This window comes from Eulemur rufifrons, chromosome 3 (genome assembly GCF_041146395.1).
Source record: "Eulemur rufifrons isolate Redbay chromosome 3, OSU_ERuf_1, whole genome shotgun sequence".
NCBI classification, from domain to species: domain Eukaryota; kingdom Metazoa; phylum Chordata; class Mammalia; order Primates; family Lemuridae; genus Eulemur; species Eulemur rufifrons.
The window spans coordinates 82,841,491-82,858,922 of NC_090985.1; the positions used below are offsets into that span (position 1 = coordinate 82,841,491).

The following is a 17,432-nucleotide window of genomic DNA, read 5'->3' on the forward strand; positions in this document are numbered from 1 at the left end:
CTCTTGAATGACTTGTTTTACTTTATTTTAGGGAGCAGATATTAATAGTATCGATTCTGAAGGACGCTCTCCACTTATATTAGCAACTGCTTCTGCATCTTGGAATATTGTAAATTTGCTACTCTCTAAAGGTACCAAGGGGATCAAGCCATGCCTTTGGGATTACTACTCAATTTGGTTAGATAAACATTTATTAACCATCTATTGTGAGCCAGGTACTAGGCCAGGTGCTATGAATACAAAGATAAACAGAACACTCTCTGTGTCTAGGATAATTTTCAGTCCAGTAAGGGAGCAATATTTTAAAAGACAATTTCAGAACAATAACAGTTAACATTTATAAAGTGTTTGTTATACCCCAGTCATTTTGCTGAACATCTTGTCAACTTTCTCTCAATGAATCAGTCCTGCGTGGTGTAGGTGCTGTAACTGTCCCCATCCTAGATACTAGCTGGTGCTATGATATTATAACAAAAAAGCAAGGTTTCCTTCTCTTGTACCCTCCTTTCTTAATCTTGAATCTCTCCATATTCATATTTTATGCTTTAAAGGGTAAGGCCTCATATATATTTTTTTTTTTTTTTTTTTTTTGTTGAGACAGAGTCTCACTTTGTTGCCCGGGCTAGAGTGAGTGCCGTGGCGTCAGCTTAGCTCACAGCAACCTCAGACTCCTCGGCTTAAGCGATCCTACTGCCTCAGCCTCCCGAGTAGCTGGGACTACAGGCATGTGCCACCATGCCCGGCTAATTTTTTCTATATAGATTTTTAGTTGACCATATAATGTCTTTCTATTTTTAGTAGAGACGGGGTCTCGCTCAGGCTGGTCTCGAACTCCTGACCTTGAGCGATCCACCCGCCTCGGCCTCCCAGAGTGCTAGGATTACAGGCGTGAGCCACCGCGCCCGGCCAGGCCTCATATATTAATGTCATGCATCACATATTCTCTACCCTACTTACACACACACAGAGTAAGATAAACCCATTTTAAAAGATGTTTAGTTTTCTCATCTCAATAAAATTTCCTGAAAATTAAAGATTGTCAATGTTTTCATTAAAAAATTTTTATTAAGATGAAAATGCACCATAGACCATGCTTTAAATAAATGATTAGAATTTATATTTCTATTGTGCTTTTTTTAGGTGCCCGTGTAGATATAAAAGATCATTATGGGCGTAATTTTTTGCATTTGACTGTACAGCAACCTCATGGATTAAAAAATTTGCGACCTGAGTTTCTGCAGGTAATATACATCTGTGGACTTTCATAAACTGAGTTGAGTTCAACAAAGAATAAACTGATATTTTTATTATATAATAATATTTCTTATTGTGAAAGCTGATTCTGGAATTTTAAAATAAAGACATAATTGAATATTTAGTTGCAACACGGTGATGGTGATGATAACTACCACCTCTAATAAGGATACATCCTTCATAGTTTGATTTCCTTCACTTTGATCGTTATGATTTGCACGTCAGTGAAAAAGCCAAGTATGTGAGTCAATTAGCAATACTCCTTCATCAATTAAGAAAAATTACTCAGCGTATTTGATTTGTCGACAGGTCAAAAGCATTATTTCCATATTTATATTCACCAGCTAATACTTATTGAGTTACTATCACGTGCATGTGAAATACACCATATTGTCATAGTAAATAGATTTTAATATTGTCACTGTCTTTAATAATCAAGAATATATGTATTTGAATATTTTAAACAAAACAACAAAATGTTGATTGGATTAAGCTACTTATGTGTCATTCATTTTTTATTTAATATACATAGAAAAGATAAGGTAAACCTAATTTTAACATCTCACCCATATTAGCATTAAACATAAAACATACTAGCATTAAACTCTTAGGTGTTACTGGTGGGGGTAATGAGAGGAGGTGCAGAAGGAGGGGCTGTGGTCCAATGTTTGGAAAATGCTGGATTAGGTACATTTTCCTACTTGCAGGATGTCTCAGAGGCTTTAATATGGTAAGGTGTATTACAGGGAGACAGAGCATTCAACTCCATCCACATTTATTTTACTCTAGTAGTACCCTTTAGGTTATTTACATTTTACTCCCAAGGAGAATACGTATTGACCCTTGCTGGAAAATACTATCCTATGGAATAGTTTAAAAAACATCATATTAGCATAATAGCAGAATTATATGTAGAATATTAATTTTTCCCACAGATGCAGCCTATTAAAGAGCTGGTAATGGATGAAGACAATGATGGGTGTACTCCTCTACATTATGCATGTAGAGAGGGGGTCCCTGTCTCTGTAAATAATCTACTTGACTTTAATGTGTCCATTCATTCCAAAAGCAAAGATAAGAAATCACCCCTGCATTTTGCAGCCAGGTAAGGGGCAGCCTGTGCAACATATGAGCATGTCTTCTTTGTGTTTAATATTTGCTTTGAAAATATGAAACCTAATTTTTTCCAAGTTATGGGCGTATCAATACCTGTCAGAGGCTCCTACAAGATATCAGTGATACAAGGCTTTTGAATGAAGGTGATCTTCATGGAATGACTCCTCTCCACCTGGCAGCAAAAAACGGACATGATAAAGTAGTTCAACTTCTTCTGAAAAAAGGTGCCTTATTTCTCAGGTGAGGATATATGATTGATATGTTTATACATTCGGTTTAATTAGCCATTTCAGGCTGTTTTCCCATTATATCTTAAATTTTGGTATCTATTATAACTGTATATCTCACTAAGTAGTTTTATCCATCTTATTTAATACTTAAAACATATATAACTTCTCAAATATTGAAATGTAAGTCAATATTATTCCCAATTGACAAATGCAGACATTGAAGTTTATAGAGTTGAAGAGTCTTGTTCAAGGTCACAGAATAAGTGGCTTCGTACAGACTGTTTCTCAGAATCTTTGAAATACAGCTCCTCATATTCTACTCCATCATGCCGCCATCTTCCTAGGTAAATGCAAACCGTGGCGCTGTGTGTGTACATGTAGACACACACACACACACACACACACATACACACACACAAAACCGTACGAGTTCAAAGACCCTACTTTTTATTCAATCTGATGGATCATGGACATAAAAAGCTCCCTTTAAGTGACAACAGGAGACATTAAAGGTTCCTGAACTTTATTATAATTAGAAGAACTCTAATGCAACAAAGAAAACCAAGTTAAAATATGTAAGCCTAATAAAACACGTGGCATAATTAAACTACATTGTTGTGAACGGGAAAAACCTGGAAACGTTTTATAGAGGTGCGCTCATCTGTCTTCTAATTTCACGGAGGCGGCAGCAAGGAGCTCATTAGGCTCATGCTCAAAAACACGTTTCTGTACTGATCTGCACTGACGCCACAAATCAGCGATGGGGTTGCAGAATGCGTACGTCCTCAGCTCCTTCCCTCTTACAGGGGACACCAAGCAGCAGACCCGCAAAGGGGGCCTAAGTGGACCCAGGCCACACAGGTGTTACTCAACTACATCATAACTGGAACAGCGAGGTGGCTCTTACACCCTCAAACAGCTGCTCACAAATTGTGTCAGGATTTTTTTCTATGTCTCAAGCAGAAAAGCATTGCTAATATGACAAGGCTTCAGTGTATCTACATCTTGAATTTCTGTGAGAAATAGTAAGCATTTTCCAAAGGGATTGAAGAGGCATCTTTGAGAACACGAGAGGAAAGTTTTTTCACACCTGAACTCATAGAAGAATAAGTGACACTAAGCTAAGATGTTATTATTATTAGCAAAATCTATTGACCCTTAAAGACAAATACCACCATGGCAACAGCTTTTTCAATTTTCAATGAAAAAATGAGACAAGATTTAAAATGGTGTGTATAAGTGTATTATAGCTTTAGAAAAAATATGGTAAGTCTACTTTCTCCCATCCCCAAGTGTTTGGTAATGTAAACACATGCAACATACGAGCATGTATATAAATATACTTTTATATTTTAATCCACTAAATAAAAAGTATGTGTGACCCACATTATGGATAGATCATTTGAGACTGTTGAGTTTGAAATTAGCTCGTTTATAATAAATATGTAATAAATATTTAGTTGCCACATCTCAATTATGCTTTTTTTTTTTTTTGTCATCAGTCTTACCTAGGATGAGCCAAGTGGCATCCTTCCCACATTTCGTCTGTACTGTGTATTCACACATCTTTTCTTAACTCTTTTCCAGTGACCACAATGGCTGGACTGCTTTGCACCACGCAGCCATGGGCGGATACACCCAGACCATGAAGGTCATTCTTGATACTAATTTGAAGTGCACAGATCGGCTAGATGAAGAAGGGGTATGTACCGGAGTCCTTATACTTACTGCGAGTGGGGACATGGTAGAAACTTCCAACGTGTCAGGAAAGCCTTCTTCTTAGCTACCCTCTTCTCTTCCTTGCTCTATTTGCAGCTTTTTGTTGGGTTTTTAACAGGCAGACTCTTGGAGTGAGAAATGAGTAAAAGGGGAACAGAAATAGGAGAATACCAAGGGGGCGGGTGGATGTTGAGGACACCCCCAATCTCACGGAGGCTGGTCCACAGGCCATTGCTGTTCGATGATAAAGTTTTAATTCCCTGTTGAACCTGGAGAAATGAAGAGGGCAGGAGTGAGTTTTTATTAATATTATTTGGAAGTGTGTTGATTTGAAAGACCAACCTTTATTAGCTATTATGTCCTTCTTCCTTTTTTGGAGAGTATTAAAATGGACATTCGTTCATGAAATGATGGAGAGAGAAAATTGTTTTTGCTTTAAAAAATAAATGTCTTTATGTGGCAAAACTTAAAAATTGGCAATCTTATAATATTTTCTGATTTTTAAAAAATTTTGCAAGCTCCCGAATCTGTAAACCACTGCTCTACTAGGCGATAAATCTCCCAGGAGTACTTTCTTCTTTGTTCACTCCACCATCCTCAGCCTGAAAGCTTGTTCTTTGTCTTGTGGAATCATCCCTTGCAAATGCAATGCAAAACAACCCCCTGGAATTCACACACACATGCACAGACCCACCTCCCCTGCCAGCACACGCCATGTTTCAACTATAAACTTATTATTTTAAAGCTTGATTCTGAACCCCAGTTTTAAATTTTATGTGTTTTGGTATTGAATAGTTAGTGTTGTTGATAATTTCTTTTAAGCCCTTCAACAGTGAGACAAGGCAGTGAAATGGCCCATGGCTGGTTACCCATTGTCTCCACATTTCTGTGTCTGCTTTCTCTCAAAGAACACCGCGCTTCACTTTGCTGCCAGGGAAGGCCAGGCCAAAGCCGTTGGGCTCCTTCTGAGCCGCGATGCTGACATAGTCCTGAACAAGCAGGAGGCCTCATTTTTGCACCTTGCACTTCACAATAAGAGGAAGGAGGTGGTTCTTACAGCCATCAGGAGCAAAAGGTACCCGTCTTTCTGTCCACTGTCATTTAGTGTCCTCTGGCATCAGGGATGATCCACAGCCAGAGAGGAAACAAGAAAGAGAAAAGGAGTAAGTTTCAGGCACTAAACAGCATTTTAAAATGTCAGTTGTCTACATAAATTTTTAAATGAACTTTTTGGGTGACAACAGGCACATTGCTTAACCTCTCTGATCTTCATATGGGGAGTTGCTGCTAAGACCGGCCTTAGCAGCACTCTTGTGAGACTCAAGGGGTTCAGGCAGATGGACTGCCTGGCATCATGTCATTGTCAAGCAAACTCTGCCTTGCCCTGCCTGAACTTGCCCAACACTCTCTTGCCAACAGCAACCCTCAAACTGGATGTTGGCAAAAATATTCTCCAAAGTAAATCCATGTTGTTATCAGTGCCATCTAATGGAGATCTCTGTAACACGTGATCTTTTATGGTTGTGGGTTTTTAAACCATACTCCAAGGAGCTTTAATAATGGGGGATAGTTTGTCTCACTTCTCGTACATAAACTGTTCTGTATAATCAGATAGATATGGACAAGGGCTCAGTGTGGCCCAGTAGTGGACACAGAGGTGAATGATCTCAAATTCGAGGCAGATCAAGCCTGTGTTTTTGAGGATGGGCAGTCTCGAAAATCTGCTGACCATTCCTTTGAAACACCAGTTAATGAAAGTGTGTAACCAGAGGTCTTCTGATGGTAATGTGGATATTCTAGATGGATGTGACTGATAGGGTTAACGGAAAATTTGCTAGGATCTTGGAGATAAATGGGTTCTTCTTTACTTCCTGCTGTAGACTTTGTTCCTCCTTAGTATGGTAAGTACCTTCTTAACCCATCTAATTATTAATAGATGGTGATGAAGAAAGGGGCAAACTCTGTAATGTTCTGCCGGAGGGTATGCTTATCAACACACTTCATGTGTGTTAGTTAGTAGTTTAACTCAGTATGTGATGTATACATGAATTAACTGTTAAATATGGACACAATACTAGGTTGCTGAAGTATGTATGTAAATATGGATCTCTCTCCTGACATGATCAGCTCTGAAAGGACTTACCATTTCATGGCTTGAGGAGAAAAAGAAGATATAGGCCTGGCTTCTTTGGGAGGCATTTAGAGAGGCAGAATAGTGATCATAGCCATCCTGGAATTTATCCACATTCCTAATTTCTATTAATGGACAAGGATCCTATTAATAGATTGATCTTGGTTCACATATTGGTTCCATTGGAACCAATGGGTAAGCATTGCATTTCACGAATCAACTTAAATTTAAGTTTCTCCTAAAGATATAATCTTGAGTTTCAACTGTTTTGCAGAACATATGGATTAAGAATTGTGTTTGTCTTTTATATTTTTTTGTAGATGGGATGAATGTCTTAAAGTTTTTAGTCATTATTCTTCAGTCAATAAATGTCCGATCACAGAAATGATAGAATACCTTCCTGAATGCATGAAAGTAAGTTCTCTAAAATAAAACTCTTTCTGGGTATATGCTTAGCATATAATATGATGTGAGAATTTATTGTTGTAATCACAACCTAATGGTAATTCCATCTTCAAATAAAGTTTCCAGTTTTCCATAGGCTATATGGGAAGTTAGTCAACAAGTATTTAATGGGGACCTACTTGGATTAAAGAATCTTATCAGTTAATATATGTAATCTGAAAAAATGTGGTAAACAGATTTTTTTAATCCAAACAATCCACGTCTAGAGGAAAAACTACAAACTGGTGTTTGCTGGCTGGATAAAGCCCCTAGATATGTTTTTGTTTGGAATGCATGTTATTGTTGTTTCAAATTTGCATTAGACAATAACATTTAAAACCAGGGTGCTTTCCTTAAGGATCCAGGTATCTGGCTTCCCTTAAAAATGAGATCTGGTAGCTGGGCCGGCCTTCTCATAAGGCAGGAGTTGCTGGGCCAAGCAGCAGCTGCTTTCCATGGATGGGACAAGCACTCTCCCACTGGACACACCCCACCTCTCCCTTTTGTGTACTTGGCTCCAATGTCTAGTATTAGTTGTCACGTGTTGTCATTCTTGTGCAATTGCTTTCCTTATAGTAGACAGGTATTTCTTGATATATGGCTCTATGCCAACTGTGAATATAAAAGCCAACCCAAGGAGAGCATATGTTTCGCTAACAATGGGAGAAAGCTCTTATGTCTGGCATGGTTCATTCATTAATATTACTTGCATGGCCTCTGTGGGCCCTTGAATGTGTGACTGCCTGTGCTGCATGAAATACCCAGCATGTGACTGGATGCCCACCACAAGACAAACATGCACAGACGGTTGAGCACCTGAGTGTTAAAGGATGCAAGTAAAAGACCTCCTGAAAAAGTTGGGATTTGAGGATTGGGACAGACATAGAATGATCAAGAAAAGCAGAATGACTTCAAATGTCATTCAAGGGGAGAAATATATTCAAACACTGGAGCAGTAAGACATAGTGACACAGAAGATAGAGGACTAGATTTGGAGCCTGGAGGTCCTGGGATTTAATCCTGGCTCTGCCTTTTGCTGTGCTACTTTAGGTGAGTTATTCTACCTCTCTGAGCTTCATTTTCTATTTTCTTTATCTTTAAGAAAATGATGCTGATACTGATCTTGAAAAGTGATTACAAAAAATAGAGGTAAAATATATAAAGTACTCAGGATAATGGTTGGCACATAACATACCTTGTTCTATTTTTATACTGCTCATGTGGCTACCAGTACTACTGCTACTAGCACTCATTGTTTTTAATTTTTTAATAAGTACTATGTGTTAAATATTTTATGTGCATTTTTTCTTTATGATGGCTAATGTTCCAGTCTAGTGCACAAATGGCATACAGATTAACTTTTTAGGTGCCTAAATATCATCGAAGGGCACATAAATATTCAGGGTTGAGAGCCTGCACCTCAGACTTTCTCACTTGGTAATTACAGCTGTTGGAATCTGTTCTAATGAATAATCAGAGATAGACAGATTTATATAGAGTGTTTCCTGCAGCATTATTTATAATTGTAAAAATATATATGTTAGAAATATTCACATATGGAAAAAATAATAAAGAGTTAAAGAAATTATACCAAAATCTTAAGAATGATCTGTTACGGGATCATGATTGGCTTTTTTTCCTTCTTTTTGCTACTTTATTTTCTAGTTAGTTTTCTATAATGACATATCATTTTTATGTTATTTTTTTCAATAAAATAAGGGAACCTAAAGGTCTTAGTTTAGCCTCACATCACATAGTTGATGCTTATACAACATTTCTGAAAAGTTGCTTTTACAACCCCAACCCCACCCAAGGCAGCCCATCCTTTCTTTTGCATGATTATTAAAACCATAACAACCAGACTTCATCTGGTCCTGCCTTGCACAGCACTACTGACTGGTCTTGGCTTTATTTTTCATTATGTCTGTTATGTCCCCCAGTACTGCCATCTGGTCACCAACAAAGACTTTTCTTGAAATTTTCTGAGTCCTTCTGGCACCCAAGATAGGTCAGGTCCCCATTTCTTCCATTCAGGGAACAGTCTAACCGTCTACCCTCCAGTTCTGCAGGTGGGATTGACCAGATGTCCCAGGAACTCCTGGATACGCTGATGAGGCCACCTGGGGCCTTGTGTTCCACTCTGGTTCCAAGAAGGCAGCCTGGCTAGGGAGCATTTCTTTCTCAGGATCACAGATTTAGGCTACCAAATTTGGGATGTATCTCATTGTTTATGTACACAAGGACTCCACAAAAACATATATATGTCTACACACTGTAGGGGTAGCTCTAATGACCCCATAAGTGTTCTTTCCCTGAGTTAAACCTCTAGAGGGTCTTCATTTCTTGTTACAACATCTATCCCCCACTATCCTTTCTGAATCCCCTCTGAACACATACTCTCTCTGTGTTGGTCGGTGAACGAGGAACAGAAGCAAACACAGGCCTCCAGACTGGAGCAGCACAGAAGATGGGACCTAAAGCACAGAAAAACCCCAGTGTTGGGATGAAAGATCTTAATTAGGGATGATACATTTTCACTGTAAGATACTGAGCACAGGAACCCTTAATACAGATTGAGTATTCCTTATCCGAAATGTTTGGGACCAGAAGTGTTTGGATTCTTTTGGATTTTGGAATATTTGCATCTATATAATGAGATATCTTGGGGATGGGATCAGAGTCTAAATATGAAATACATTTATGTTTCATATATACCTTACACATATAGCCTAAAGGTAATTTTCTACAATATTTTTAATAATTTTGTGCATGCAACAAAGTTTGTGTTAAGTACTTACGTGTAGAATTTTCCACTTATGGCATCACGTTGGTGCTCAAAAAATTTTGGATTTTGGAGTATTTCAGATTTTGGATTTTCTGACTAGAAAATCTATATATTACCTAGAAGCCCAGAAAGACATCAAATCATACACAAAACTAGTGGAATATGTCTTACTCAAATTTTAGTACATGCAATTCCATTCTCAAGCACATGGTACTTTTATGAATCAGCTGGTATTTCTGAGGCATGCAGAAGTATTTGTAACACTTTGTATGTTAAACCTTGTTCCTGAATGACATAGATTATAATTTGTCCTTGAGGTATAAGAAGCAAAGAAATGGAAGGAAAATACCTTATGTGTTATCTTAGCAATGGAATAAAATCCTCTCTCATATATAGTGTGCTGCCCTGCCCAGATGTCTTAGCTGTTTTTTTTCTCTCTTGGAGTTTCTTTTAGATTTCTGCATGTTGCATTCCACAGAGGACAAGTCCTGTTTAGACTACCATGTAAGTTTATTTTATCATAATAATTTGAAATTTATTTTATTATAATTCTCCAAGGACTATTAAAAGTATTGTTCCTTTAGTTCTACACTCTGTTGTCAATGGTTTGTAAATATTGGTTTCATCTGTCATATTATAATATTATCTAATTGTAAGAAAAATTTTCCCTTACATCCTCAGTTTTCCCCTGATGTTTTAATTGTGTCTAATGGCATTACCTAGTGTTGTTTCTAGTCTTTATATTTTCTGGGGTAGTCTTGCCAGAAGAATGAAGGTCTAAAATATCTAAATGATCCTTTGAGAATTCCTCTTTTTCCATGCCTATGAGTTATAAATCAATTGCAGAACAGCCCTCCCACATAATTATTTTTGTAATTAATATACAATAATTTAATTTCCTTTTCTCCACTTGAAATGATTCAGCTTTTTTCAAATCACTTAATTTTCAGCAGAATTGTAGGCTTATATATTTGATTTGTCAGTAACTACTTTTGGAGTCTATACTAAAGTAACTAATTTCTTTTAAAATTTATGTCTTCTACAGATTGAATATAATTTCAGATATCTTCAATGTCCTTTAGCATTCACCAAAAAAGTAAGACCTACACAGGATGTTATATATGAGCCTCTTACGGCCCTAAATGTAAGTCCAGTGTTCTCATCTTCCAGGCACTTTCCACCTGGGTTCTAAAATGTTTTGGTACAGGCTCACATTTGGTAGAAATGGAAGGCGCCTGGAGAGAATTCCAGTTTTATAGTTCCATGTCCGTGTATGCCATGTGCCCCAACCCTTTATTTTTAGTAAAGTAAGCATTTTTTTTTTTTTTTTACAATTGCTATGATTTCAAGTTCTACACTTCAGTTCTAACGGTCACGTAAGACCTGCCCCAATCCAGAATCAAATAGACCATGGACGACACACTCAGTACTTGCTCTACACCCCTACCCACCTATATATCCAAGAGTTTCCTCCAGTGTAAACCACAGGAAAATGCAGGGAGTGACATTTTACAGCCACAGCTTCCAAGTTCAATCAGCTGCTGGGCTCCAAGGTAAAGTCTGACCATTCAAAAGCTCTTGGCTCCATCCAGAGGGATGAACCAAATCTAAAGAAGGCTCTGAACATATAGCATGGACCTGAATTTCCTAAGACTTGCTCCAAACCATCTCTTATTTCAAAGAGTGCTTTTGAAACCAACGAAGCAATGAAGGTCATGCATATGATCTACTTCAGTCAAATAAAGGGTCTCATACTCAAATAACTGCAGAAAAAACAGGTAACAGATGAGTAACATAGGCTCCTGGTTATAAGGAGAGTGGCCACTAGTTTCAACAAATTGTTGCCATGTGACAATAGCAGCCCATGCTTGTGTAAATATCGACAACAAAATAAAATTGTGTGCATGCAAAATAAAACATGTTTGAGGATTAGATCTGCAAATTTTGGTCTATATCAGTGCTGTCAATATGATAGCCACTAGTCACATGTGACTACCTACTTAGTGTTCACCTCCATTGATCTGGACCCACTAAGTGCCAGAGGCAAATTACCTGTCTCCTAACTACCTCCAGTGGTAGCTCAGACCAGTCCCTCCCCCACCCAGTGCAGTCCTGGCACAGAGCTCCAGGAAGTTCAAGATGCTTCCCACTATTGTCCCCTTTCCACAGAGCCCCACGTCTCCTGCTGCAACTTTGCACCGACTTCAGGCAGGTCCCTGTCTGAGTGGGTGTGGAGGTCAGTGGGGAAGCAGGATGTTCTTCTGTGGGTCTGATCCCACTTCACTGGCTGGCCATGTGGGTGCAGCCGTCCCACGCTCTGTTCTCTATTGTTTGTCTCGCAATCTCCAGATTTCGGGATCCCATCTCCCATTCACCTTTTTTTCCCCTGTTTTGTGTGTCCCACGCTGATTCTCTGCCAATTCACACCGCTGTTCTTGCGGGGGAGTGATCCACTCATGTGACCGAGATCTACGCCTCTTTCCCTGGGAGCAGGAATCCAGGAGGTCACCTTTACTCCGCCATTTTTGTCTCTGATATGTGACTACCTAAATCAAAATTGGTTAAAATTAAATAAAGTTAAGAATTTATTCATTCATTTGCACTTGTGACATTTCAAGTGCTCAGTAGCTCTGTGGTGTGTGGTTCTCATATTGGACAGCACAGATAACAAGACATTTCTATCACAGTGGAAAGTTCTATTGGACAACCCTGATCTAGGCCAATGAGGAATTTTCATTTACCTTAAATGAGTTTATTTCCCTACATTGAAGCGTTTTGTACAGATCATGGTGCCAACTGCCACATAAAGTGAAATCTACAGGCTTACTGGGCACCTGGAGTGTGAAAGATACAGACTCATGTGGATTTTATGCACTCAGCACTGGTGATGGCAACAGATTCACATTTTTTCTATGCAAACCATTTTAGCCCTGCAGAGCCTTTATTTTTGAAGGACAGTTTTACTAGTTATAGTATTCTTAGTTAGTAGTTTATTTTGTTTCAGCCTTTTGAATATATCATCTCACTCCCTTTTAGCCTGTCAGGTTTCTGCTGAGATATTTACTGATAATATTATTGAAACTTCCTTATAGGTAATGAGTTGCTTTTTCTCTTGCTGATTTCAAGATTCTCTCTTTATTTGTGGCTTATGATAGTTTGATCATAATGTATTTCAGGGTAGGTCTCTTTGGATTTCTGATAATTGAAGTTATTTGAGCTTCTTGAATATTTATGTCCATTTCTCTTGTCAGATTTGGGAAATTTTCAGACATTATGTTGTCAAATAGGCTCTCTAACCCTTTCCCTCTTTTTCCTCCTTTGGGAACTCCATAATGCATATGTTGTTCTACTTGATCATGTCCCTTAAATCCCATAGATTTTCCTCAGTTTTCTTCATTCTTTTTTCTTTTTGCTTTTCTGACTCAGTGATTTCAAACATCCTGTCTTTGAGTACACTCATTCTTTTTTCTGCCTGGTCAAGGTTGCTGTTGAACTCCTCTAGTGAAAATTTTCAACTCAGTTATTGCATTCTTTAGCTCCAGAATTTCAGAATTTCTGTTTGCTGCTTCTTTATAGTTTTTATCTCTTTGTTGCTATTTTAATTTTATTCATGCATAGTTTTCCTGATTTTGTTTAGTTTTCTATCTGCTCTTTTTTAGTTAATTGAGCATCCTTATGGTGGTTGTTTTCTATTAATTCTCTAATAATTCACATATCTCTGTTTCTTTAGGGTTTGATTTTTGAGATTTAATTCGTTCCTTTGATTGGGTTATGTTTCTGTGTTTCTTTGTATGACTTGTTATCATTTGTTGGAACTTGGCTTTTTAAAAAAAAACAAAACAGTCACCTCTCCCAGTGTTTACAGTCTTACTTTATATAAGTAAGACTTTCACCAATCAGCCTAGCTAGATTCTGGAAAACTCTCAAGCCTTTTCTAGGATTCATATTGTCGGGGCATGTGAATGTAATTTCCTAGTTGAAGAGATTTGCCTATTTCCACTCAGGACCTCCCCCTGGTGTATGTTGGCAGTATTGTAGCCTCTCTGATGCTATAGCAAGCCATGATACTGGAGCACTGCCTAGTGTCTGTCTGCGACACTGAAGCTTCTCTGGTACTAGACTAAGCCCCTGTGACCTACTTTGTTCTCAGTGGCCATCTCCTAGTGCCTGTTCCCGTCAGAACTTAGGTTCAGGCAAGGTAGAAAGCATTCCCTTGGGCAGTCCTCCAAAAGTCAGAATGTTGGATGTGTATGTTCCACTCTTCTCTTTCTCTCCCCAAGGAGAAGCCAAGAGTTGGGAGTTTTCTCCCAGTGCATTGTGCTATGCCAGAGGGAGGGGCTGTGATGAGTAAATGTCATGAATTTTCCAGCTGTCTTTGATTTGGTACTTTTTGGCTACATGCTCATCTGGGGTACAAGAACCTTTTAACTGGGTTCTGGATTGCTCACAAAGCAAACTGGTTTGTTGTTATAATCATTTGGTGCCTTTGCTGGTAGAAGGAGGGTCTGGGGCTGACATCAGTCCCTCTATTTATGTATTTCTTGAATAATTAAAAATTAATTTTTAAATAGATAGTAGTAGTTCCTAATAACTCTGATGAAAACTTACAATCTACAGATTAGTTTAACTACTAAGTCAAATAATTGCCTTGTATAATGGTTCTCTCTAACTTGTGTGATTTTTTTTAATCTTGATATCATTTTTTAAATTTTTTCAAATATTCTAAAATAAGCAAGTATTACTTTTATAGTATCGAAATTAAGTTATAAAACCAGAAAATAGAAAGCTTAGTTTATATCCGGTAGTTTAATATGATTGTAATTTTATCACTCTTCCCTTATTTTTTAGGCAATGGTACAATATAACCGCATAGAGCTTCTCAATCATCCTGTGTGTAAAGAATACTTACTTATGAAATGGTATGTACTGAGTAGTATTTCCTTTTTAATGTTGTTCCTATTAAATCTATTAAAAGTCTTCTAAACAATTATGTTCTAATTGTATTTTAATGTTTTGTACTTTGGAAAAAATAAATATTGAAGGCAAGTTTTGGTATTGAAAATGCTGACATTGTTTATCTTTGACATTAAATGAAATATTTGGGGAGTGAGAGGGAATCATTACATAAAACTTGAAGAAACATCCTGGACCCTACAACTTATTGTCAGTGAAGGAAGAGATATGTTTTAGGGAAGAACACTTACCTTTGAGTCTAGTCATATGGGCTTAAATTCTCTGTTCTTCCATTAATTGATAAGCCATGATTTGCTCAGAAGTTGAGATTCCTTCTTTGAAAATGAAAAAGGTGAATTAGAAAGTTCTCTTGGTCCTAAAGTTCAGTGAATTTACCAAATGGATTCCTGAAAGACGTTATAACTACTTTTTCCATAGGCATCTTAAGCAAATATTTTTTATTTATAATTTTGTTTTTTCCTTTTTTCTTGTCTTTTAAAAAAAATTCTTTAGTTTTACAAACCATTGAGTTGAAGGCTTTCAATAGATAGCAGCAAGGTAGTTTCTCTGCTATGTACAGAACCCCAACCCAGAAGCAGGTTGTCTACGAATGGTTGAGCACCAGGTCCTCCACAAACATGCCTTGCATGAGGGGCAAGGGTGTGGCCCCCTTCTGGCCAAACCCCATCTTCCAGGACAAAGGGCTTTCCACCCCACACCCCAGTCCCAGTGTGTGGCGGGGCATGCCACACACACGGGGGTTTGTGTTGCAGCTTGCTGGTGGAGACAGTGAGGAACTAGCTATCCAAGGCCAGTTTTTGTTTGAAATGACTCAATTATGGTTTGCTTATTTTTATTTATTTATTTTTTTTGTAGGTTGGCTTATGGATTTAGAGCCCATATGATGAACCTAGGATCTTACTGTCTTGGTCTCATACCCATGACTCTTCTTGTTATGCATATAAAGCCAGGAATGGCTTTCAACTCAACTGGAATCATCAATGAAACTAGCGATCATTTAGAAATATTAGACACCACGGTATTTTCAAACTTCAACTTTTCAAAATAAGGGAATATTTTAAAAACATATATTCTTCAGAATCCTAAGTCAATAATAAATCTGAAATATCAGGACTTTGATTATTATAAATACCTTATAGAATTTATATATGGTACCAGTTTCTCCTTAAAAACTTTGTGAAATGAGAGGGAGTAAAAATAAATAGGTTAATAAATGAGTGTATAAACAAATTTAAAAGGAATTGACATTTATGAGATGCTAGCTTGAAGGCCGAAGTGTAAAACTGTAAAATAGGTTTACAGGGAAGCATATTTGTAGTTGCCAAGGACTGCAGGGAGTGGGCATGGGGTTTCCATTTGGAATGATGACAAAGTTGGAGAACTAGATAGTGGTGATGGATGCAGAACATTGTATTTAATGTTATTGAATTAAACATTTTAAAGTGTAAATGTACACGTAAAAGGTAAAACTTTTAAAATGGCAAATTTTATGTTATGTGTATTTTACCACAATTTAAAAATTTTATATAGGTCTACAGAATCATATTCCTTTAGAATCTGTAGACCTACATCAATTTTTGAACCTCTCTTAATAAGGACATTATGAAATGAGTATGTGTCATCTCTACTAAATGAGATGAGTATTAACAGCACAATAATTTTCTGTTTAATTCAAATATAGACGGTACATAAAAATGAAGCACAACAAAATAAATATTTAGCAGTGGAAATTACGAAGAAGTTAAAGTGTTTTATTTTATATCCCTAATAATTACTTGTCTTATCCTTTTTTTGTTTTAGAATTCATATCCAATAAAAGTTTGTATGATTTTAGTGTTTTTATCAAGTATATTTGGGTACTTCAAAGAAGTGGCCCAAATTTTCCAACAGGTATGTAGTATATTTTGTAGTATAGTTGTAATATAAGTTGCAAATATTTTAACATGAATTAACTAATTAAGTGTTATTTGACATTTTATTTTATATTCTTAATAAATTATTTATGTTAAAATTTTATATTTTAACATAAATTTAACTGATAAGCTTTTTTTGAAATACTTTGAATTGGAAATAATATTATGTCACAATAAAATCACATAGCTTGGCTACTGTATAGATTGGAAATACCAACGGTAAACTTTTCAAAATGTAGAAATAACATGATTTTAGGTAAGGTTACTGTCTGATATGTCCATAAAAGAGATATTCCACTTGTACTGGTCCATGTGGATCTGTCTGGCAACATATGATCACTATGAATGACTATTCTGTGTTTTCTCTTGCATCATTTTTAATATTTTGCTAACATAATAGATTTTGAATTTGATAATTTTAAATGTAAATGTTTATAAAGAACTTATCTGGCCCAACTCCATTTTCAATGGGTCTTTCTTTGAATTCCTTTTCTAACAGGAATGCTTTTCTTTATTAACTAAAATTCCAAGTTATAATAAAATTTGGGAACTTGTTATAGAATATTTTTTACTTTATATTCTATTTTTTAAAGGTGTGAACCAAGTTCAGATCAGACCCAAGAATTATATAAATTATCTGTAGGTCCTTGCTTTGGTTGATAAATGACATAGATCCTTCCTCAGTGCAAAGGTTTGAAGTCTTTTATTATTTATGTTTTTGTATATTTTTATAAATGTTATACGTCATATACCTCTTACGCAACATTTCAGTTTCTATGAAAATTTTCTTTATTACGTCATCTAAGCACATGGATATTTGCATTAAATAACTTGGTGATAATAATGCTTTGCATTTATTTAATATT

General features: G+C 36.8%; 1 protein-coding gene across 1 annotated transcript in view; it reads left to right on the top strand.

Annotated features, from left to right (window-relative positions):
* Nucleotides 1–17,432, top strand: part of TRPA1 (transient receptor potential cation channel subfamily A member 1) — a 61,840-nt gene that overhangs the window by 17,903 nt on the left and 26,505 nt on the right. Inside the window, exons 9-20 of the mRNA XM_069465613.1 lie at nt 32–131; nt 1,141–1,241; nt 2,190–2,359; nt 2,446–2,610; nt 4,188–4,302; nt 5,228–5,394; nt 6,771–6,864; nt 10,124–10,183; nt 10,725–10,823; nt 14,528–14,598; nt 15,509–15,671; nt 16,454–16,543. Of these exons, the coding sequence (XP_069321714.1) occupies nt 32–131; nt 1,141–1,241; nt 2,190–2,359; nt 2,446–2,610; nt 4,188–4,302; nt 5,228–5,394; nt 6,771–6,864; nt 10,124–10,183; nt 10,725–10,823; nt 14,528–14,598; nt 15,509–15,671; nt 16,454–16,543 (1,395 nt within the window). The remainder of the gene's footprint in view (nt 1–31; nt 132–1,140; nt 1,242–2,189; nt 2,360–2,445; nt 2,611–4,187; nt 4,303–5,227; nt 5,395–6,770; nt 6,865–10,123; nt 10,184–10,724; nt 10,824–14,527; nt 14,599–15,508; nt 15,672–16,453; nt 16,544–17,432) is intronic.